At 50.3% G+C, this 20,326-nt stretch overlaps 1 protein-coding gene across 1 annotated transcript in view; it reads left to right on the forward strand.

Moving 5' to 3' along the window:
* The window catches only part of ACVR1 (activin A receptor type 1), a 33,551-nt gene extending 25,098 nt beyond the window's left edge, over positions 1-8,453 (forward strand). Inside the window, exons 8-9 of the mRNA XM_086465527.1 lie at positions 6,106-6,236; positions 7,282-8,453. Coding sequence (XP_086321653.1) covers positions 6,106-6,236; positions 7,282-7,416 — 266 coding nt within the window. The 3' untranslated portion in view covers positions 7,417-8,453. The remainder of the gene's footprint in view (positions 1-6,105; positions 6,237-7,281) is intronic.
* The last annotated feature ends 11,873 nt before the right edge of the window (positions 8,454-20,326 follow it).

A 20,326-nucleotide genomic window follows, 5' to 3' on the forward strand; every position in this document is an offset into this window, starting at 1 on the left:
TTGGGTGCAATGTCATTTCAGTTAAGGCAGAGAGGATCCCTTGCTACATTCTAAATCGTGATGAGAAATAATTCATACCAAATAGTTAAGTTAAAATTTTGGATGATAAAGTCTCTAAACTTCTTCCATGTGTCGTTAAACCATAGTGAATACTTTTCGGTGCCTGTTTCTCATGACAAAACCTAAGGAACAGAAGGGAAATAGGTAGGAAGTGAAGAAGTGCAGTGGTCAGAATTCAGAGGTGCTCTGGCTTTACCAAATTAAATACAGTCACAAAGTGGGACTCGGTTTTGCTTGGGAAAAGCGCCACTGAGTCCTGTTCTGTAGCTGCTTCGTGTTTCCTTGGCAAGGGTGTCTGAATTGATGAACCTTTAAGCTAGGTATCCGTTGGTGTGATTTGTCCTTGTCAATTCAGAAGTCATCTCTGGCTTGTGGGCCTCAGGTTGTGCTCTCTGGACCCCAGCGGGCAGGAGAAGGCAGAAGGTGCCCTTCAGGCACGTCCGCAGACGCTGGCAGTGATGGGTTGTTAGTGGCGACATGTTTAAATCCAAGGAAGTTCTGGATTGTCATGTGTGCTTATTTGCTCCACGTGTCTGATCTGTTCCCACTAAATCCAAATCTGGGATTCCCTAACTGACGTCAGGCAACGGTTTTATCTCCAGGCAAAGATGAGTAGTCGTTTGTTTTCTCCGGCTCCTCCGAGCCCTGATGGTAGGCTGGAACCTCGCAGGGCAGGTGGGGTTGGTGCCAGCTGGGTGCTGCCAGCTTGGGATCCAAGTACAAACTCGCTCGAAGGAGGCCTGGCCAGAACGATAGGCAGTCAGAGTGGTGCAACCTGAAGAATTGAGGGCTTTTTTTGGTGGGAACTACTACAAGTCAGAATTTGGCGGAAGAATTTGGAGGAAAGGATTAAGATAGCTTTAGAGATGTTCCCAGAAAGCAACTGTTGAGAGGCAAAGGAGGGAGTATGAGTGGTTTGTGGAGAGGTGGGTACAAAGGAGCAGTGAGTGGACGGAGGTAGGCTGCGGTAAGGTATGACAGTGAAGGCTTGTGGTAGCTAGTGCAGGGTAACAAAGCCTGGCTCAAGTTCTAGTGGAAGTTAAGATACTTGCCTTGTATTGGTTCCGTGCATTATTTCCCCTCTGTTCCCTGACCCCAGTGGAAATCCTGTCCAAATGGTGATATGTTGGACTACGGGAAGCAGGGAGAGGACAGACGCGTGTGCAACAGCTCTGGACACAAATAGTGTTATTCTATTAGAGTACACGACTTCTGCTAAATATGAACCTTTTACTTCATCTGTTACACACTGGTGGCCAAAATTTAACTGCGAGTTAAAAAAAAGCATTGCTCCCTTGTTCAGGGTAATTCTTAGAGGCACAGCAGCCCCAGGCAGCTCGTTGTCTCCAGAAGCGCTGCAGTGAGGCTTGCTAGGAGAAGGCTGCTGGAAGGTGGCACTTTAGAGAAGATTTGCAGACCTTCCATGCTTGCTGGGAGCCTTCGTGGGGCCTGGAGCACTGTCCCAAGCCCCTGTCTCCTCTAGGGTGCTTATAAGATGCTTAAACAAAGCTGACTTGGAGGTAGCGAAGTGCATCGGGTAGGCTCAGGTGGCTAATTCAAGTCTTCCTGCAAGCCTGAGGGCTTGCTTTGATAGCTCTGGAGAGATCCCAAACGGGTTTTCTGTGACGAGAGCAGGGTAGCCCGTGCGGGGGGTCAGCTGCCATAGTGAGCAGCTCCCGCCTTGCTGGCAGCTGGCTGCAGTCACAGGCCTGACTCCAGGAGCCGAAGGGAACTGCCGTGGGCTTTCCGTGGGGTGGCTGGAGCTGAGCTCGTGACCTCGTCTTCCTTCTCTCACTGTCAGAGGGGTTCCTTGAAGACGTATGCGGCAAAAGGAGTAGGTGTTGTTCAGATCCAAAAACATACATCGGCCAGATTGCGGTGTGGTGATGATCTTGGCTGAAGGTGTATGCGGTTAGTCAGAGAAAGGAGGGAAGTCTTGAGAATGCATGGTGGTGTTTTTTCTTGTGGTGCACTCTGTCTGTTGGCAAATGTGCGTTGTAGGCAGTTAGGAAGGCTTGCTTGCTGCATTTCCCAGTATTTGGAGGCCTCTGGGTTGCAGTTCATGTCAGTGCAAGTGCCTTCAGAATTTAAGATGTGACTTCATTGAGTCCAGTGCGGTTTTATGCTCTGCGCTTTGTCTGTCTCCAGTCTGTGAGCACTGTAGTTTACCAGTTGCCGTAACATGATGGGCCTGCTGGGCAGGCGTTGATCAATTCGCTGTGCCGTGGGTGATGCTCGCTGCGGTGGGAAGGGCAGCCCGCGCGTGAGGAAGCAGTGGGTCTGGAGGGGCCGGCGGTGCTTACAAGGACACGTGCCTACACACGGGCACCCGGTGGGGTATTGCCTGTTGGAACACAGCAGGTGGCCCATGTGATGGCAAAACTTCACGTGTGAGCTTTTGATAAGTCTGGTTTTATTGCCAGTCCTGAATTTTGAGTAGTTCGTCTGGACTTTCTCTTGCCACGGTGCTGTTTTGGAGGCTGGTAGTCCTTTGTGGAATATGAGATGTCTTGCTCTCTTTGCCTATGAGTATGTGTTTATACTTGTGTATCTGTGTGTATACTGTATATAATACCTGTATAAAAAATACACAGTCTTGCCTAATTACCTCTGGAAATGAAAATTCCATGAGACAGTACCTATGCTTTAAAAATTCCCGTGCAGGAGCGTTGATACGTGTGTATTGCTGCAGCAGCTGCCGCTCACAGACAGTTTACCTGAGCCGCTTTTAAACGAGCGAGCTCAGATTGTGCTGGCAGCTTCACCGCGATGCTGTGAAACGCAGCATGGGCTGCAGGCGTGCCCCGGGGATGGGTAAGTGCTGCGGTGATGTGGTTTGGGCCGAGCTCGGTCCCACCAAGGAAGCACTTTTAAAAGCGATACAGGTACGTCGTGACACTGGTCGTGTCTTAAGTTTAAGATGACGGTGACACTAATTCCGCAGTACTGATTTCCAGTTGCTCTGTTCTTCTGGCTGTTGCCTAAGCAGTTTCATTTCCTTGCACTGGTTTAGAATGGAGTAAACCTTTTCTCTCAAATCTGAGTGTTTAGCTGTGTGGAAATCATTACTTCATCAGGTGGTCACTCCGATAACCCTGTTTGATCTGTAGTAAGACTTTGGCACTGGGAGTGAGTGTGCTGGGGTCAGGGTAGCATGCTCGTGGGAGCTGGTGATGGCGTGTCTCAGGGGGGCTACAGGCACTTGTCCGCTACGTGCGCTAGAGGTGTTTGCTGCTATCCCATGCTGGTGGACACTGGTCATCTCTCACTGGGTGGAAGGGCAGAGTCTGTTCCAGTGAGTCAGCCTGGTTTAGTACTTGAGTTTTTGGAGACTGTGAAGTTGTAATCTGACTAATGATAGTTTTTAAAATTTTATTTTTAAATTTTTAATTTTTAATGTTTATTCTAACATTTTCAGGTTTTTAAATGTTTAATATTTTTTTAAAACTTCTCTAAGTCCTCAAGTTGACACAGTGGTTCTCAGTACTTTCCTGTTGTGCTTTAGTATAGGGAGGAGAATGTGACAGGGCAGCCAAGAGTCCTTGCGTGTTGCCTCTGTGCTGTAGCCAGAGCCGCTCAGCGTTTCTCTCTGTACTTGAAAATCATCGAACGGTTTGGGTTGGGAGGGACCTTCAAGATTTAAGCCCCCAAATCAGTGTTTCACTCCTGTCCAATGGACCAGTGCTGGTTCCTTGTGGAGCGGCTGCTGATGTTTTGGGAACGTGCTCCCTCCCTGGTGTCCAGGGCCTCGCGTCGGTGCTTCCCTGGTGCCTGGCGCTTGCAGCGCTGCTCCCTGGGAGTCCCCGCAGTTGGTCCTGGGATTGTGATCTTGTTCAGCGCGGGTAGTGGAGAGACGGGGACTGCTCAAAGCCAGCCCTGGTGCGTGAGCAGCGTTGTGCCTGCAAGGCTGTGCCTGTTGTTCGGGCGTCCGTGTAGGCCTTGCTTCGCTCCGACGGCTGCGTTTGTGCGTGCACGGGGCAAGCTGACGCTGAAGCCACAAGGAACAAGGCGAAGAAAGCACTACTCCGTGTGAGTTCTGGTTCCTTTGAGTAGCAAAATATACACCCTGCTGTAAGTGGTGGAAGTCCTCTTCAAGCTGTCCAGGAGGCGGCCAGCTCTCGGTTGGGCGGGAGGGTCCGGGGTCCCTGGCAGCGGGCGGCTGGCTCACCGTCCCGGGCAGCGGCGGGGGCAGCGTGCCGCAGTTCAGCGGTGGCGGTGTGGGCCGGAGGTCGCGGTGGCTTGCTGGCACCGCTGCCGGGCTGCTGCCGAGCCAGCGGCGTCCCACGGGCTCTGTGACGTCTGGCTGCGGCAGACCAGAGCACGCCAGAACCGCTCTATTGGAGTAAAGGCTAGGCCCGCTTCGTTTCGTACATATTGCTGTATGTCTTATCTGGAAAGTAGCCAGCTATGTGCCCTATACTTTGGAAAGACCACAAGAAAATAGTAAATGGGAGCCAGACTCTCTTTTAGTGGTAAAGTTCATCTGTAATATCCTAACGACCCTGGAAACGTTTCCAGAGCTATATGATGTAGCTCTGAAGTTCTGCATTTGACTCGTGTAAAGCCACTGCTTCCTCCGAAATGGCAGCACAGACAATGTGGACGTGCAGGAGGTTTCTTGTATTCTTGATTTCTCACAACAAACTTTATTCTGTGTTCTGGTAGGAAGTAGGGGGAGTGTAAAGGCAAGAGTTGAGCCCTGCAGTGATGTTTGGTGTGTGCAGTTACAGACTGCTCAAAGGGGGAGTGTGGGTGTTGCTGCTTTACACAGCAGGTAGAACAGTCCGTCCTTCTGCCTCCATGTCAGAATGCTGCAGGGCAGAGCCTGCTGCAGCCCCCTAGTTACTCTGTGATGGTGACTTGTTTGGGTAGCCAGATCTTTGAATTGTCCTACTGTGTTCTCAAGGAGTTACAATTTCCTGAAGACCATTCCCTTCTTCGACTAGTCACCACAGATAGGGATTTACAGATTTTTATAGAGTATCTATGGGATTTTGATCTTTGTCTCCAATAGAACAAGAAAACTAACACTCAACCACTGTAGCAAAGTTTGAGAACCTCTTTTCAACCTTATTATATTCGAAGCAATGGAAATTCTCCTGGATTTCATGTACGTCTGACTGTGGGTCAGCTGCTAGCCTGCTAAAAAGCAGTTTTAGGATTGCCGTGGCTGTGTTTCTACTGTACACAGAGGGCCTCATTCGCCCGGTGTTTTTCTGAGCTGCTGCCCAAGTGCCTGTCTTGGAACACCAGTTTTTAAATTGGCTTCCTAAGAAAGCTGAGGTCCCAGTAGATCTCTTGTGAGCTTGATCCACTGATGAAACAGCAGTGCTGCGTGCATGCCTTGGAGAGTAGGCAAAAGGCTCTTTAGCCACCGGTTCTATGTAAGGTGGGTGACACGTTGTGAGAGCACACCCATAAACTCCTTTTTCAACGCAGGATCCTAGAAAATGTGTTTAGACACTGGGTGCTACATGCTCTCGGGCGTTTGGCTTGGTGACAGCGTGTGGCACCAATCAGCCTAGGTATTTTACTGTTTTAAGAACAAGAAGTAGAATTATTTGAAGCACCAGCGTGAGGGTCTGCAGATGCTGATGTGCTCATTGGACTCTTTCAGGAATCATAAAACCCTGCAAAGTGTGTGGTAAGCCTATTAAAAACCACAACGCAGACCTTGCATTTTCTGTGTTTGCTAGCAGAAATCCTGGGTTTGTGGCAGTCGGTAAACCCCTCCATGCATTATAAAAGGTGGCCTGCTGGCGAGTGGATTTATTTCTCACCGTTTCAGCTCAAGTGTCTGCAAAATGGATATGGTTCTTACTTTGTGGAATTGTAATGTGAGCCAATTAATTAACGTTTTGAGTAGGAAAAGCTGTTCCTGTGACAGTGCTGTTCTGTTGTTTAATGGCTGCCTGACACTGTGGTGGTGACTTCTAGAGGGTTTTTGTGCTGCTTGGACGGCTGGGTCAGGCGTTCTCTCTTTCTGTGCAAAACGCTGCTTCGCCGACGCAGTCATCGGATAACGCCTCTCTTGTGTCTCACCAGGTATTGTGGAAGACTATAAACCACCATTTTATGACTTGGTTCCGAACGATCCCAGCTTTGAAGACATGAGGAAGGTGGTCTGTGTAGATCAGCAAAGGCCGAACATTCCCAACAGATGGTTCTCAGACCCTGTAAGTGGGTGTGCGGGCGGGTGGTTTGCAGGGGAAACGAGCTGACCTTGCTCCTTTTGAAATGAAGTCACGGAGCTATTTTCAGTTGTTGCTTGAAATTGAAATGCTCTCGGCGCTACTTGTCAGGAGCGTTACCTGTGTGGAGTTCAGAAGCGTGCTGGACCTTTGTGGGAGCAGGGACCGTGAAGTCTGAGCTCTTCAGAGGAGCCTTTTAGTAGCATGGTTTAACATTGACCGTTCCACAGCTGTTCTTCCCATGTTGTTACTCTCTTTCCAAGCGGAGATTCCTTGAAGAGGAAGGTAGTCTGTCTGGGACTTTCTGTGGCTTATAAGCATGCAAATTTAGATCAGAATTTTGGTCTCTCCCCTGCCTACAGGATAAGGGACTGCTCTTCTTTTTGGGAGGCTAGTGCTGCTGAAGTTTTATTTTTCTTCATTGAAATCAGTGTGGACTCTCCAGCTTGACCAGCTGTTTTGTTCCTTGTTTCTGAAGCTGTGGAGGTTGGTTTGAATCTGTGCAGCTGGCTGGGGCCAGCAAGGCCCAGCGGTCCCGTCTGTACAGGGTTGGCTGTGGAGCTGTGAGTGGGGTTGGCTGTGGAGCTGGCCGCACAGCCAGCCGTGAACCCCAGCCATTTAAAGTTGCCCTGGGCATGATGAAATCGCAGGTGGAAAATCTGCACCTTCTCCAGCTTCCTTCACTGATCTTCCACGAGTCAGCTTCCTTGGAAGGAGATTCTGTAGAGTGTGTTCTTAATCAGGAAAAACCCAAAACTCCGGTGTTTAAAATCGTGCTAGCTTGTCACTCCAGTCAGCCCATTGTCTGGTTATTCTCTTGGTTTAACCAACTTGCCAAACTTGGCATTTTCTCCAACGCTTGAAAGCTGTGTATTTGGTAGATGGCAGTAAACGCTCTGTAGACCCTGAAAATCGAGTGTTCACATAAGGCAGTAAAACCTTACTGTGTTAGCGCTTAACCCAGGTTGGTTTCTTGGCTTGTGATTTGTGGACTTACACGCATGTTCTGTGTTTCTTATTCTTTTCCCAGACATTAACGTCTCTCGCCAAGCTGATGAAAGAGTGCTGGTATCAAAATCCATCAGCGAGACTAACAGCCCTGCGCATCAAAAAGACTTTGACCAAAATTGATAATTCCTTAGACAAACTGAAAGCTGACTGTTGACCTTCTTCTCGTGGTGCTCTCCTGACGGGAAGGCGTTTGTCTGGTCGGAAACCGTCTGGCCAGACGGTTTATGCGCCTGGTCCCCATGTGGCCACGTGGAGAGCAGAGGTTCTCGCCGAGCCGCCTGCCTGGGAGCCAGCGGCACCGTACGGACTTGGCTCAGTGGCTACGACGGGCATTTCACAAATGGTCAAGCTATAAGGACTCACGCTGGATGTGCTGTTGCGAAGGTAGTGGCCTGAAGGAAGACAGAGAAATCCTAAGACAAGATCAGGGCATTAAATAATGGCTTTGAACAGCTTTTTTCTTTTTTTTTTTTTTTTAATTCTCCTAATCACTCCCAGGGTGAACACATGGAAGTGGTAAATTTTAATCAGCAATATTGCCTGTGCTTCTCTTCTTTATTGCACTAGGAATTCTTTGCATTCCTTACTTGCACTGTCACTGTTAATTTTAATGACATGACTTGCCAAAAATATGATTGGCTGTACACTACATTGATCTATGCCTGAATAATAGGAAATGAATTTGGTAAACTGAAAATGTAACTGTCAGATTTTAGCTGCATTTTACATGTGTACTGATGTTTACAATAATGCTGAACATTAGGAATTTCTCATTTATACAAAACTTGCAAATTATTTATTACTAGTGCACTTGCCAGTTTTTTAAACTGTAAAATAAGTGCATAAAGTTAAAGCTTATTTTTATGTGGCCTCTTTCATGATTTCTTACACAGATGTTTTTGTAACACAACATAACCTGAAACATAAATTGTTTTCTGTATTACCATATTACAACTCGATAGTCACATTTTAAGTGCTTCACATTTGTAGGTGTGTGGTCTGTAACATATTTTCGGTTCAAATACGGAACATATATAGCCATTACCCACATGACATTGTGTCTAGCATCTTACTGATCTAGAAGAGGAAAGCAATGGAGGAATTAACTAGAATTTTAGGTCATGAATGCTGTGGGGAAAATGCATTTTATTTCTTCTAAGCTATATAATATGCATTTAAACTCTGCCAGAAAAATAACTATTTTGTTTTAATCTACTTTTTCTATTTAGTAGTTATTTGTATAAATTAAATAGAATGTTTTCAAGTCAAACGAAAGTGGTTTAGTTCTGTTCCCGCCTGTCAGTCATGAAGGAGGGCTGATGCAGCAGTGGGTGTCTCCAGTCGAGCGCTCGCAGTGAACGGGGCTGCTCCAGCCCGGCACTGGGTGGGACGCCGAGGTGCCGGGCTGTTCGCAGCCCTTTGCCTGGGCGCGTTTTCCCCGTGCCGAGGCGGTGCAGCGGGGGGCGGTGGGCTCTCCTTGGGCGCGACCAGCCGTGTCCGTGCAGACCTCCTGGAGCGCGTCTCGCGGGAGGAGGGATGGGGGAGAACTCAGCTGTGTGCCCAGGAAGCTGGTGCCCCTGCCTGTACCTCTTGATACTCCTGTCTGTCTTGTTGTGCCAAGTGGAAGGGTAACCAGGAAGCGACTGTGCCCTCTCATCCTTGGGAGGGGACCCCTTTGTGCGTGGGCTTGAAATCCTCCGGGTGACCTAAGGACCTGGGTAGTAATTAGCCATTCAGACACGTTTGCTCTCTGGGTTAAAAAATGCCTCCGGGGTTCCCTTCTGTGCTTTAAGTCCCCCAGATTCTGCTCCTCTGTTTCTCTGTAATTTTTCCTTCTCAGCCCCAGTTGTTTTGCCCTCCCCCAGCCGAGTGGCGCGCCTTTCTTCTTCTAGGGCAGGAACGGCAGCCGCGTTTGCAGGGTAGGGGCTGCAAGGGGCTGAGGGACTGCCTGGCACCACAGCGCTGCAGGGCGGACGGAACTGATACCAGTTGCTCGGTCTCTTGTTTATACTTGATGAAAACCTGAGCAGAGCCAGTGCTGCAAAAAAGCATAGGAAAAGCGGGATCTGATGAGTTTTTGTTGTTAGTTTTTAATAGGAAGCCAAAGGCTCGGTGGCCTGAATGCATTCCAGTTTGCTTTAAACTGGTTTGCACGTGTGGTGCTTGCTGGGCTGGCGGTCAGGCAACCGCAGCCCGGGAGGGACTGTCACTGTTTCAGCAGCGACTCGCACAAAGTGCCTGTTGGGCTGAAGATGCTCTGGGAAGGGAGGTGACTGGCGGCGGTTACAGCTGGAACACGTAGCTGTTCGGGGTAATTCTCTGACGCAGCGTTGCCCGCAGCTGTTCAGCTCTGGGTGCCCGGTGCGTGCGCTCCTCCGTTGCTTCCCTGTGTAGGTGTGGGGCGGAGTGGGCATCAGGGCTTAAAGCCACCGGGAAGGGAGGCAGCAGCCTCCTGCGGGGGTCGCAGGCTGCCCCGTGCGGAGGCGATGGCCACGGGGACGCCTGGGCAGCGGAGGGTGAGAGGGGAGGTGGCTCTGCAGAGGGAGCCAGAGGTGGAAGTTCAGTGTGTGGCAGGAGCTTGCCGCGGCTGGGTAGGTGGTTCACTCTGAGTCTCCACATCTCCAGCGCTTCCCAGTACCGGTGGTGGAGGAGAGAGTCCGCCATGGGACAGTTAATGACAGTTCTGGCCACGTTTGCAGTGCCTTTCTCCGACACTGACCCACTGAGCCGCAGCATCGTGCTGGCTGTTCAGGAAGGTGGTCACGCCAAGGGCTCGCTCCATCTCTCCTCTGCGCCGTCGCATCTCCTGGAAAGCACCATGTATGCAGAGGGACGACGGGTGGAAGCGGCTCCATGTGCCCCGTGGCGGTGGCTCTGCTGCCTCTGAGGGTCTGCGTGTTCCCACCGCGGCACTGGGGGCCGGTCCAGCAGCTGCGCCAGCAGCGGTTGGGGGGTGCGGGCCCACGGGAAGGCAGCGCGCGGCTCTCGGGGGGCTCTGCCCGGGCCAGGCTCTGGGAACCGCTGGCCTCTTCCAAGTGGGACACGGACTTGACTGAGGAGCTTCAGCACGGAGCGAAACAGGAGCCTGGCTCTCCCCGTCTGCAAAACAGGGGTAGCCAGCCACAGGGTAAAAGCACAGACCGTGAACGGGGCATCACTGGGGCGTTTTTATCCTGTGTCAGGTAAACAACGGTATCCAGGTGAGCTACTGGCAGGGTAAAAAAGTCTGACCACTGCGAGGATGCCTAGGGCTCATCGATGTGCTGCTGCTTTTGCATATCAAAACATCCAGGGATTATTTTAAACAAAATTCACAATCATGCCCTGCTGATGAAGTATTTTTGGTCCAGGCTTTGACTGAACATTAGTTAACATTTTGAAATGGTGTGGGTGTTTTTTGTTTTTTTTTTTATGAGGTGACTCTTTGGCAAACTTGACCCAAGAAAATTGAGTGGAAAACAATCATAAGAAGTGATTTCTTAGCAATTTCTTATCCCCCTGACTTGGGGATAGGTCATTCAGCATGGCCCTTTTCTAATGTGTGGTGGCTGCTGAGGACAGTTGGCGTCCGTGCTGTCAAAGGTTCGTAGAAGCAGCAGCGATCCAAGCACTGCTCGTGGGAGCTAGAGGGTGGCGCACCTGGGAGCAGAGGAGGAAACACTCTGTGACAGCCAGGGAAGGATTATCTGTGGCGAGTGTTACTTAACCTCATTTTCAAGTGTCTGGACAGTCATAGCAGAAAATTTGTGGCTGCTTTTCCCCTCGGGGTGCCAGGGTTTGGGCAGTGGGGGAGAGCTTCCAAGAGATGTACGTGAAGCTAACACCCCCACCCCCATGCTGATTTTCCGGGGTGTTTGTTAATCGCCGTTCCTCTAGCACCCCCGTAAAATCTAATCTTCTAAAGAGATTTGGAATGCTCATATATAATCCGCTGCATTAAGGGCGTCGCTGCATTTATTACTATGGAGATGGCAGCAGCAGTTCCATAGTTGAATTATTCATGTGTCTGGCGGGTTTGCAGTGTGCACAGCCAACGTAGATCTGGGGTGCTGCCATCCGAGCAGCGCCTGACCATGCAGCAGAGCCCTGGGAAGAGGAGGCCCTGCCTCCTACTTCTTTAGGTAGAGAATAGAGGCATCGATCAGCGCGTGGGTAGCACTGTCTGATTCAGCTCTGCTCTGGATAGGTATGACTGGTGGTGGGAGGAAGACTAGGCAAAAAACAGAGGTGCCTTGGGTGGCGGGGGGAGTGTTGTTGCTTTTTGTTTGGATTTCTCTTCCGTGTGGAGAAGGCCTGTTTGTTACTGGTGAGGAACGTGTCGCACCTTGGCGCACGTCCTGGAGACAGCTGCCCAAGGCAGCCCGAGGCCAGCGGCTTAGGCTGGCGATGCTGTAGTGAAGGTGCTGAAGGCTTCCTGCAAATATCTGTAACCCTCCTTTGGGCCTTGGGTGCTGGAATTTTACACTAAAATTTCATATCAAGCCTTTCAGAATGTCTTTATTTACTGGGATTAAACTATTTCTAATGGGAGGGACAAGGAGGAATTCTCTTCCCTGCAGGGTGAAGTGTCTGCTGTGCAGAAAGATCAGCCTTGGCGTAGCGGGTGGCATTGGAGCAGGGAAACAAAGATGTTGCCGGTGTGGTTCCGTTCATAGAGAGAGAAGTTAAATCTTTCTCAAACACAGAATATGTTTTTACGTTTTAAAGCTAAGATTTGTGTGGGAAAAGTAAGCATTTTGTCAAATGTAGAGTTAATGATGTCCTGGGACAGCTGCTCTTGCCTGGGAATAGCACATTTGCTTTATCCCCAGTTGGAAGGAAAAAAGAACCACCACGCTTCTAGTGCCTGAACCAAGAAACCGTGCCAAGACCCAGCCAGAGCATGCCAGGAACAGCAAGGCATGGCCGCACACGGTTTACATCAGTCTCGGCCCGTCATGGTGGAAGAGAGGCTGCAAGGGGGACCTCTGGTACTCGTGGAGGAGAAGCTGGGACCTTCTCTGTGGGAAGTGCAGTTTCTCATGGTTATGGTCTTGTCTCGCCGCCTCTAGATCCTGCGGGGCGGAGAGCGGTGTGAAGCCTGCGAAAGGGACCTCCCAAGGGTTTGGGAGCTCTGCTCACGGGGTCACCCTCTTCTGTACCAGCCAGGTTGCTCAGAGGTCCTGGAACGTGGTCCTCTTGGGGGTGGTGGCCTGGTACACGATACACCAAAGTGCCTGCCAGCTATCAGACCTGGGAGACTTAGTCATTTGGTTTGGTTTGGTTTTTTAACAAAAAGGTGTCCCCCTTTCCACCCCAGTCGTTGCCGTGTGTCGCTCTGTGTGTAGCAGCGTTTGTCCCAGCAGCGTGTCTAAACCCGGGGGCTCGCCCTGGCAGAGCAGCACGAGAGCTGGTGTCCGTGTGCTGTCCTCTGGCCCGGCGCAGCTCCTCAGGGCTCTCTGTGCCTACGGAGCTGACAAATACCCCTGCTGCTGCTTCACCAAAGCGTTCCTACCTTACCTCTGTGACTGGGCGGGCAGTGCTGTGCGGGTGGAGAGGGGGAACATCCCGCAGCGGCTGCTGCCAAAAAAACTGCTCTGCCCTCCTCCCTGCCGGGCGGGCGCCTCACCGTGGGGCTTCAGCCCGCGCATCGGAGCGCACCGAGGGCTTTGTCCCGGGGTTTTTCATCTTTGTGAACTGCGTGAGTGATGAAGCAGCTGCTTCACAGATGATGCGAGGTGGATTTTAGTAATTACCTGACGTTGGTAATTACCAATTTGTCTTTTCAACTGCAGTCCCCACCAGAACGCTGATCACCTTTTCCAGTGCAACGACTGAAGGTTTCACTGTCACAGAAGCCCTTAACTAAAATCAACAACATTCAGATACTGGCATTGGTTTTAGCAGCCCCATGTGTTTATCACTAAAATCTGTTCCTTCCAAAGAATGAAAAACTGATGCAGAGTTCAGCTTCAACACCTGTGCTTTTCTTCTTCCTGTAGGCATCTTGGAGAGTTTTAAATTAACTTTTTTCTTTGGTGACTTTCACAGCATATAGAAGGAGCCAGCACGCCCTGATTAACCCTGGGGAGGCAGTGCTTTAGGAGAGGGAGGAAGAGCCGAAGAGTGCACTGGTTATGGTACTGCTCTGCCGTCAGGTCAGTTCCGAGGTTAATGCTGTGCTGTACGGGTGCTTCCTTCTGCCCGTTTGAAGATACCAGAGTGCCTTGGTGGGCTAAGGCTGCGATTTTCATCTCTTGTTGGTGGAGAAGTGAAAAATCAAGATCTAACCCCAGGAGTTACTTGAGGATTTTACCTGGTTTCAATGTTTTTCTAATTGCTTAACTGCAGTGAGAGCTTTCAAACACGCTGTGATCCCTCACTGGGGCGTGGGACCTCTGGCAGCCGAGCGGCTGGTGGGGCTCGATGTGCCGAATGCCTCGGGTCCGGGTGTTCGTGTACACCACCCCGGGGGCTTCGCTGCTGCTGCTGGGAACGGGGTTTCCCGATGGGAATTGTTCCGCAGGCGGCCGCAGTGCTGGGAAGCCTTGCTGGGCGCCCTGCTTGCTCGTGCCCCCGCAGCCGGCTCGCCTGGCCTTGCCGGCGGTGTGCTGCCCGCCGAAACAAGCCGGGGCGGCGTCCTGGCGCGCCGGGCCCTGGAGAGGCTGCGGGCGTGGGGCTGCTCTGCGGGGTGGGCGCCGGGCGCTTCGCTGCTGCGAGGTCTGGGCAGGGTCTGGGGGGCTCAGCCCAGGGCGCTCCCAACCTCAGGGAGCGCCGCTGCCGAAGCGCCCCTGCTCCGTCCCCACTGCAGCGCTCACGTCACCGGGACACGCGCGTGACGGCTGTGACCCTTCCCGGGCGGACTGCTGGGGTGGGCGCCTCGCGTCTGTCCTGCCCCGCTCCCCTCCACAGCCCCTTCCTGGCCAGGTCCGGTCCGTCCCTCCTCTGGGCCGGCCGTGGGTGTGCTGGAGGCCCATCCGTGCCCTTTCTGTCCCCCTGTTCCCAAACTCGCCCTTGGTGTCCCTGTGGAGGGACCACTTCTTCGGGAGGGCAGCGCCTCGGGCTGTGCCCACCTTCCGCCTGGCTCCGAGAGCCGTCAGGCTCAGAGCCCTGTGCCAGAAGGGGCTCGGGCTTAGCTAAGCCCGGGATTTTTTTGATAAAGACGTTAAAACCTGCAGTCAACTCGTTCCTTTGGTCTTAAAAGATCATGAAGCCTGATGGCTGTTGCTAACTAGATTTAAGGACTTTGCATCATGCCAGTCTCCTCCCTCACAGGTCTCTGGAGCAGTCTTTCCTGTTTTCCACCACCCAAAAAAACCTCTACCCCAAACAAAAATATTTTGGATTCATGGCGTAGATCTCTCCTCATTCTTGGAATGTTCTCCTGAAAAACCTAGAGCCTTAAAATGCGATACCGACTGAAGGTGGTGGGGGATAGTGAACTGCTGGATGCTAGCCAGGAATTTTATTCTAAAAACTTGCAAAAATAGCTATTACATTACTTTGTCTTCCTCTGATACAGAGAACACAGCTTTAACCTAAGTGCTAAAAAAGGGGAAACTGAAAGGTCTAAAGAGCAGTTCGTAGGACTAGCAAAGAACAGCTCGCTGGCTCACCAACTCCGTGTACAAAGAAGCTGCAAAATAAAGAGGGAAAAACAATGCCTTTTGTCTGCCCATTTATCCTTGTTTGACTATTTACCGCATGTGGATCTTGCAATCTTTAATGCGTGGAGTTAAAAATAGCTTAACATTTGTCATACTCCTGAGCTGTTTGAGAAACGTGGAACGCAGGCCATCGTGTTTTCTGACAGGAGTTCAAGCGCTGAACGTGTGCTTTGGGCAATGCAATGCTGAAACCGTCCAGCAATCGATCGATGGATGCCCTGGCTACAGTTCGAACGACTGTATTTCAACTGACGTTGAAAGCAGGCCGGGAACTGTGACAAATTTACTGTGTCGAGTCTCTTGTAATGAGATTCTGTGTGAATTCAAAATACATGACTACCCATCTTCATTAGGAGAAAGAACATTGATAACAGTAAAAAGAAGTCAAAAGGCATTTTGCTGTTTCTAATTGTTCTCTGAAATGAGATAATCTTAAATTGTGTTCTTTCTGCAAGCACCTTTTTAAAAAATTGCCTGAGAAACCTCCCAGAATTCAATAGTCTTTGTGACTTCTGCTCTGCTCCATAGGGATCTTGAATTCAAATGGAAGCCTTTAGGGAAAGGGCTCCGGCCCCTTCCTTTACTCCTGCCCTTTGTGCCTTTGGCCATTTCCAGCAGTGACCAGTGGGTGGTTCAGTTTTCCTCTTGCTGTTCCTGGTGAACCTCCTCTCACCTTGCTCCCCCAGGAGATGGTTCCAAAATGGGGCCACGAGGAACTCCCCCCAGAAAATCCGCTGGGTGAGCCCTGACGCCCCGCACACCCCGACCTGATCCAAAGCCCAGGGTTAGTGCTGGGAAGTGATGGGAAGACTGAAACGGCACGTCCTTGCCTGCAGCAGAGCAGAGATGAGATGACTGGTGAGGACGCCCGTTCAGGAACGTCTCTAGCAACTGTCCTCCTCCGAGCGGTGGTGTCTCTGCTGGCGCTCGCGCTCCTCGCTGTGACCAGAGGAGGAAGGTCAGGTCCTTGCTGCATTAGGCCAGGCACGAAGCAGAGCACAAGCTGAGAAGCTGGCCTGGGCTCAGCTTGTGCTTCGCACTTAACGTGCACGAGGCAACAAAGGGGAGCCAGGATCAAGCGCCTGAGTCGGCAGCTTTGTCCTGCTCAGGCTCTGCCGCCATCTCCCCTGCAGCGACTGCTGTCTCGGCTCTGAGGAGGAGGAGGAAAGGGTGAGGAGGAGGTGACACCGTCACCGGCGCTGGATGGCGAGAGGAGGACGCTGCCCGTCACCCCGAGAACAGAGGTGAGGAGCGGAGGGGGCAATCCCATCAGAGACGTAACTTTTTAGTTACACTAATGCTCGCTCTTTGGACGCTTCTTATGTCCAAATGATGCTAAAATGTTCCAAGAAGTTCCGTTATGACCCTCCTCACCAAAAAGGCACCCACTCAGGTTAATATGGCCTTTTCAACAGATTTACGGGCTACTGTTCAATAGATTTCAGAGCTGTGCAAAGCAGCGTTTGGGGGCAGGGGGCATGTGTGACTAAAGGGTTGTAAAATGGTTCTTGGAACAGTTGGGAATTTTTGGACTCTGCTAATTGCCATGGTCAGCAATGTAATGATTTTGCAGGAATGTATCACTGTGGTGGCAATTTTTGGAAGGTCTCGCAGCATTTCTGGATGAACAGAGTGGGAGACTGACAGACTGTGAGACAGCTCCGTAGCTGGGACACTGTTCTGGGGTGTGGAGGACCAAGGTAGGTGGTGACTGCTGACCTGCTGGCTGTTTTGGGACGTCTATGGATTTCGTTTTGTTTTGCTTGCACAAAATTTCAATAGGTCTTAGTTTTGTCCTGATGTGGAGCAAAACAAATTACAAAACAAAATTCTTGTTTTCCAGCCAACCCTAGAAGTACTTCCAGTTGGCAACCATTTTTATGGTGTTACCCATTTCCAAAGACTCTTAAATCCCCAGGATACACTATTTCTGTCCTGCTGTGGGCCGTGCCATGCAAATATCTAACTGGGGAGCACATTTGCCTCACAATAGCCTCCAGGCATGGTGGGGTTTTTTACTCCATCACTTGTTTTGTTGTTCTTTTGTTTTTTTCACTGGCATTTGGTGTGTCAAAGGCCTGATGAAGATTGGAGACGAAGGGTGAAAGATCAGTGATCATGGATTGCTGGGGACCCAAACCTATGAATCGCTGAATGCTCTAGAAACGCAGTGGGGTGTAAGTGGCTCTCCTCTCCCTCTCCGCCCGTACGTGTGCTCCTAGCCACTCCTGAAGGGCTGTTTCAGCCAGTGGCCCATCGGTAGCGACTTCTGCCTCAGCTCGGGGGACTTCAGCAGGAGCTGCTTCTGGCACCTGCACTACGGCCAGTGGTGCTGGGAGGAAGGAAGCGCTCCCTGCCTTTTGCTCTTACTTCTACAGTAATAAAAACGTACAGACAGAATTCTGCTGTTAAATTATAGAAGTTCAATTTAAATTCAGGCGGTTGTGTTTTCTAGTCTTACTGCATCTCAAACCGTTTGCCAAATTCATGGCTGTAGAGTTAAGCAATGTTGGTGATCTTCAAAAAAAGCCAAAACCAACCAACCAACCAAAAAAACCTCGAACAAACAACAAACAAAAACAAAACCAAAAAAAGGCCAATGTTCACAGCATGAGCTTTGTGAAAAGGCATTTGCACATACACGCTGCTGCTTCGGCAACGGGCTTTGTTGCGTGTCGTGGTAACCTTAGGTGCTTCCTCAACAGTGGCGGAGGTTGAGGGCTGGAGGCAAACAAATACAGAGAACAAGTGGAGAGAAGGGCTGAGAGAATGCAAGTGGGTTTGGTGGGGTTTCTGTTTTAAACTCTGTTTCAAAACAATTTTAAAATGTAAGCAGCTTGTAGTTGTGTATCAATAATAGTTATACGCAAAATGCCATTTATTTACATGAAACCTATTGAAGAAGGAGGCTAAAACCTGACAGACAATTCCCAACGCATTGTTCCAGGTTTCACGGATATTGTGTGGTGCAGAATGTAATAGCATATGGAGTGCCCAGACAATTAGTTTTTAATGGCCTAGATGGAAACAAAAGGTCTCAAGTGTGTTTTAAAGATACACAGCGTATCAGTATTAAACCGTGCGAGGGGGCCTTGTTTATCATGGGTAACATTGGCAGCGTTGCCGTGTGATGTATGAAAAAGCTGGGTAGAGCGTTTGACCTGATAGGTATGATTGAGCAATACGATTGGTATTCCGACATACTACTTTTCTTTCATAAATAAAAATACAAAAAAGGGGGGAAATGGAAAAACTTGTCAGGTATTTAAATGTACTGCCGGTATCTGTGTTTTAAGTGATATGGCCTGACTTGTGCCAGCGGGCCTTAAAACTTCTGACAGACATGTATGGAGGTCCCAAATAAAATACTCCAGCTTTGGCATGCAAGTATCTGCAACATCGCTTTTCATAAACAAGTCTTTAATGAATAATTCAGTCGATCAGTCCATTACCCTCCTAGGGTTCTCATCCGTATATTATATATATAGATATATATACACGCACAGGGCTTGTGTCTCCAAACTGGGACTTAGTTGGTGTTTAAACTCATCTGTTGTGGATGAAACACGTGTTCAAAGCAGTAGAACAAATGCCGTCTGGCACAGCGGGGTGGGCTCGTGCCTGGCGCCAGCTTTAGGGAGGACGTGCCCACCCCCCTGTTCTCCGCCATGCTGCGTCTCCCAGGGGATGAGGCCTCCCGTCCCAGACAAGGTACCTTACTTGGGCCACAAGTACCAGTTATTTTCCCGTTATTGGATGCCTGGCAGCTTCTCCTGAGCTCAGCAAATCTCCTCTAAAATGAAGCCATCTCTGCCCGGGTCCCCGAGCACTGCCCGGGTGCAGCCAGCCTTTGGCAGTGCGGCGGTCACTGCTCGCTGGACGCTTTGATGTCCCTTAGGGTGAGCTGCACTGATTAATGGGTGTTTCGGATTTGTCATGGTATTTCCTCACTCCCACTGTGCGTGGTGTGAATAAAACCAGAGTTTTCAAACACTATATATATCTATCTCTGTATCAATTGTGTAAAATAACACATCTAATCTAATCTAATCTCTTGGTGGGGGTTGGGTAGCTGCAACCTGTATTCCTACTTGTTCGAACTGGTGGGTGCTTCAGTCAGGTGGATTAATTCTCTTCAATTTGGGTGGAGTTTTTGCTGTCCACTTCAGTGGCACTAAAGTATACATTTTGTGTATTGCACTATATTGAAGTGTATGTTTCACTGAAACTTTCTTGCCTTAATGCCTCATCAGTGTCCTGTCATAACTCCAACCAAAAAGAGAGCGACTGGTTGGTTTACACCCTCAGAAAATCTTTCTATCGTTTTAATCTGGTTTTCCATGTAATTTGTCAGCAGCGTGTTAAAAGTAAATCACTGCCTCTTGTGCGGGCTCCTGTGGCACTGCTGTTCTAGATGTTACCTTGGAACAAAGCTGGTATCGTGATAGAAGAGGAAACACAATTTCTAGAAGCCAATTTTCTTTGGCAACACTTCCAGCTTTTGCATCCCCGGCCATAGTGAGCACCGACCCTGCGTGAGCGCTCGGGGGCGCTTGGAGAGAAAATCCAGCACTCGCTTCACGTGCAGCGGGCTCTGAGCAAGGAGGGATACTCACTGGGGTGAGGGGCAGAGGGGGGAGCCCGGGGAAGGGGATTCTCCCCAAACCCTCACCCCCCCCAAACCCCGCTGCAGAGCTGCGCGTGGCGGGTGGCATCGTGGGGTGCGTCTCCGCCTTCGAGAGGCGTTAGTGGGGTGTCTGTGCTACTCGTGGGTTTGCTCGTTTTAAAAGAATGCTGTTTGCAGGCCAAAAAGATCCAATTTTACTGTCAGTAGGATTTCTTACGCGAGCACTTCATGTTCAAAATTATTTTGGTCTCAGTTATCGTCCACTTGTGTCCGCTGCTCCTGGTGCAAACCTGCCCATCCAGGCCTCGTCAAGGTGTGAAGATGAAGCTGTTCTGAAATGGGGTATATTCAGGTGAGCAGTAATTTTCTGTGAATCTCCTCAGCCTGAAAATGTTATATTGATCTGGGCATAGAAGATTGCTGGGGTAAAGGAAAAAGGTTGAGATGAGAACTGTCATAGAGAACAGGGAGCCTGGAGGGGGTAAGCTTTCAGCTCATCTTCTTCCACCTCGGGCAAGCTTGTGCTGCTCAGCAAGTGTGCTCTGTCTTCACAGCTCCACGAAATAACTGGGAGGACAGGGTTATGCTGGTTAGGGACAGGACAAGTGCACTTGCACGCATTTACGGTTTCTCCTTCAGCCCTGCTGCTCTTTGGTTGTCTCCTGGCGGCGGCGGTAGCAGCTACTGCTCCTGTGGTGACAGACCACAGGCTCGTGTGATTTCCTTTGCTGGGTGCAAGTAATCCCGTGATTTCCACGTAGGCTACAGTCTTTGCATGGCAAGAGTACGAG

This window comes from Leptosomus discolor, chromosome 5 (genome assembly GCF_034619465.1).
Source record: "Leptosomus discolor isolate bLepDis1 chromosome 5, bLepDis1.hap2, whole genome shotgun sequence".
In the NCBI taxonomy this organism is placed as follows: Eukaryota; Metazoa; Chordata; class Aves; order Leptosomiformes; family Leptosomidae; genus Leptosomus; species Leptosomus discolor.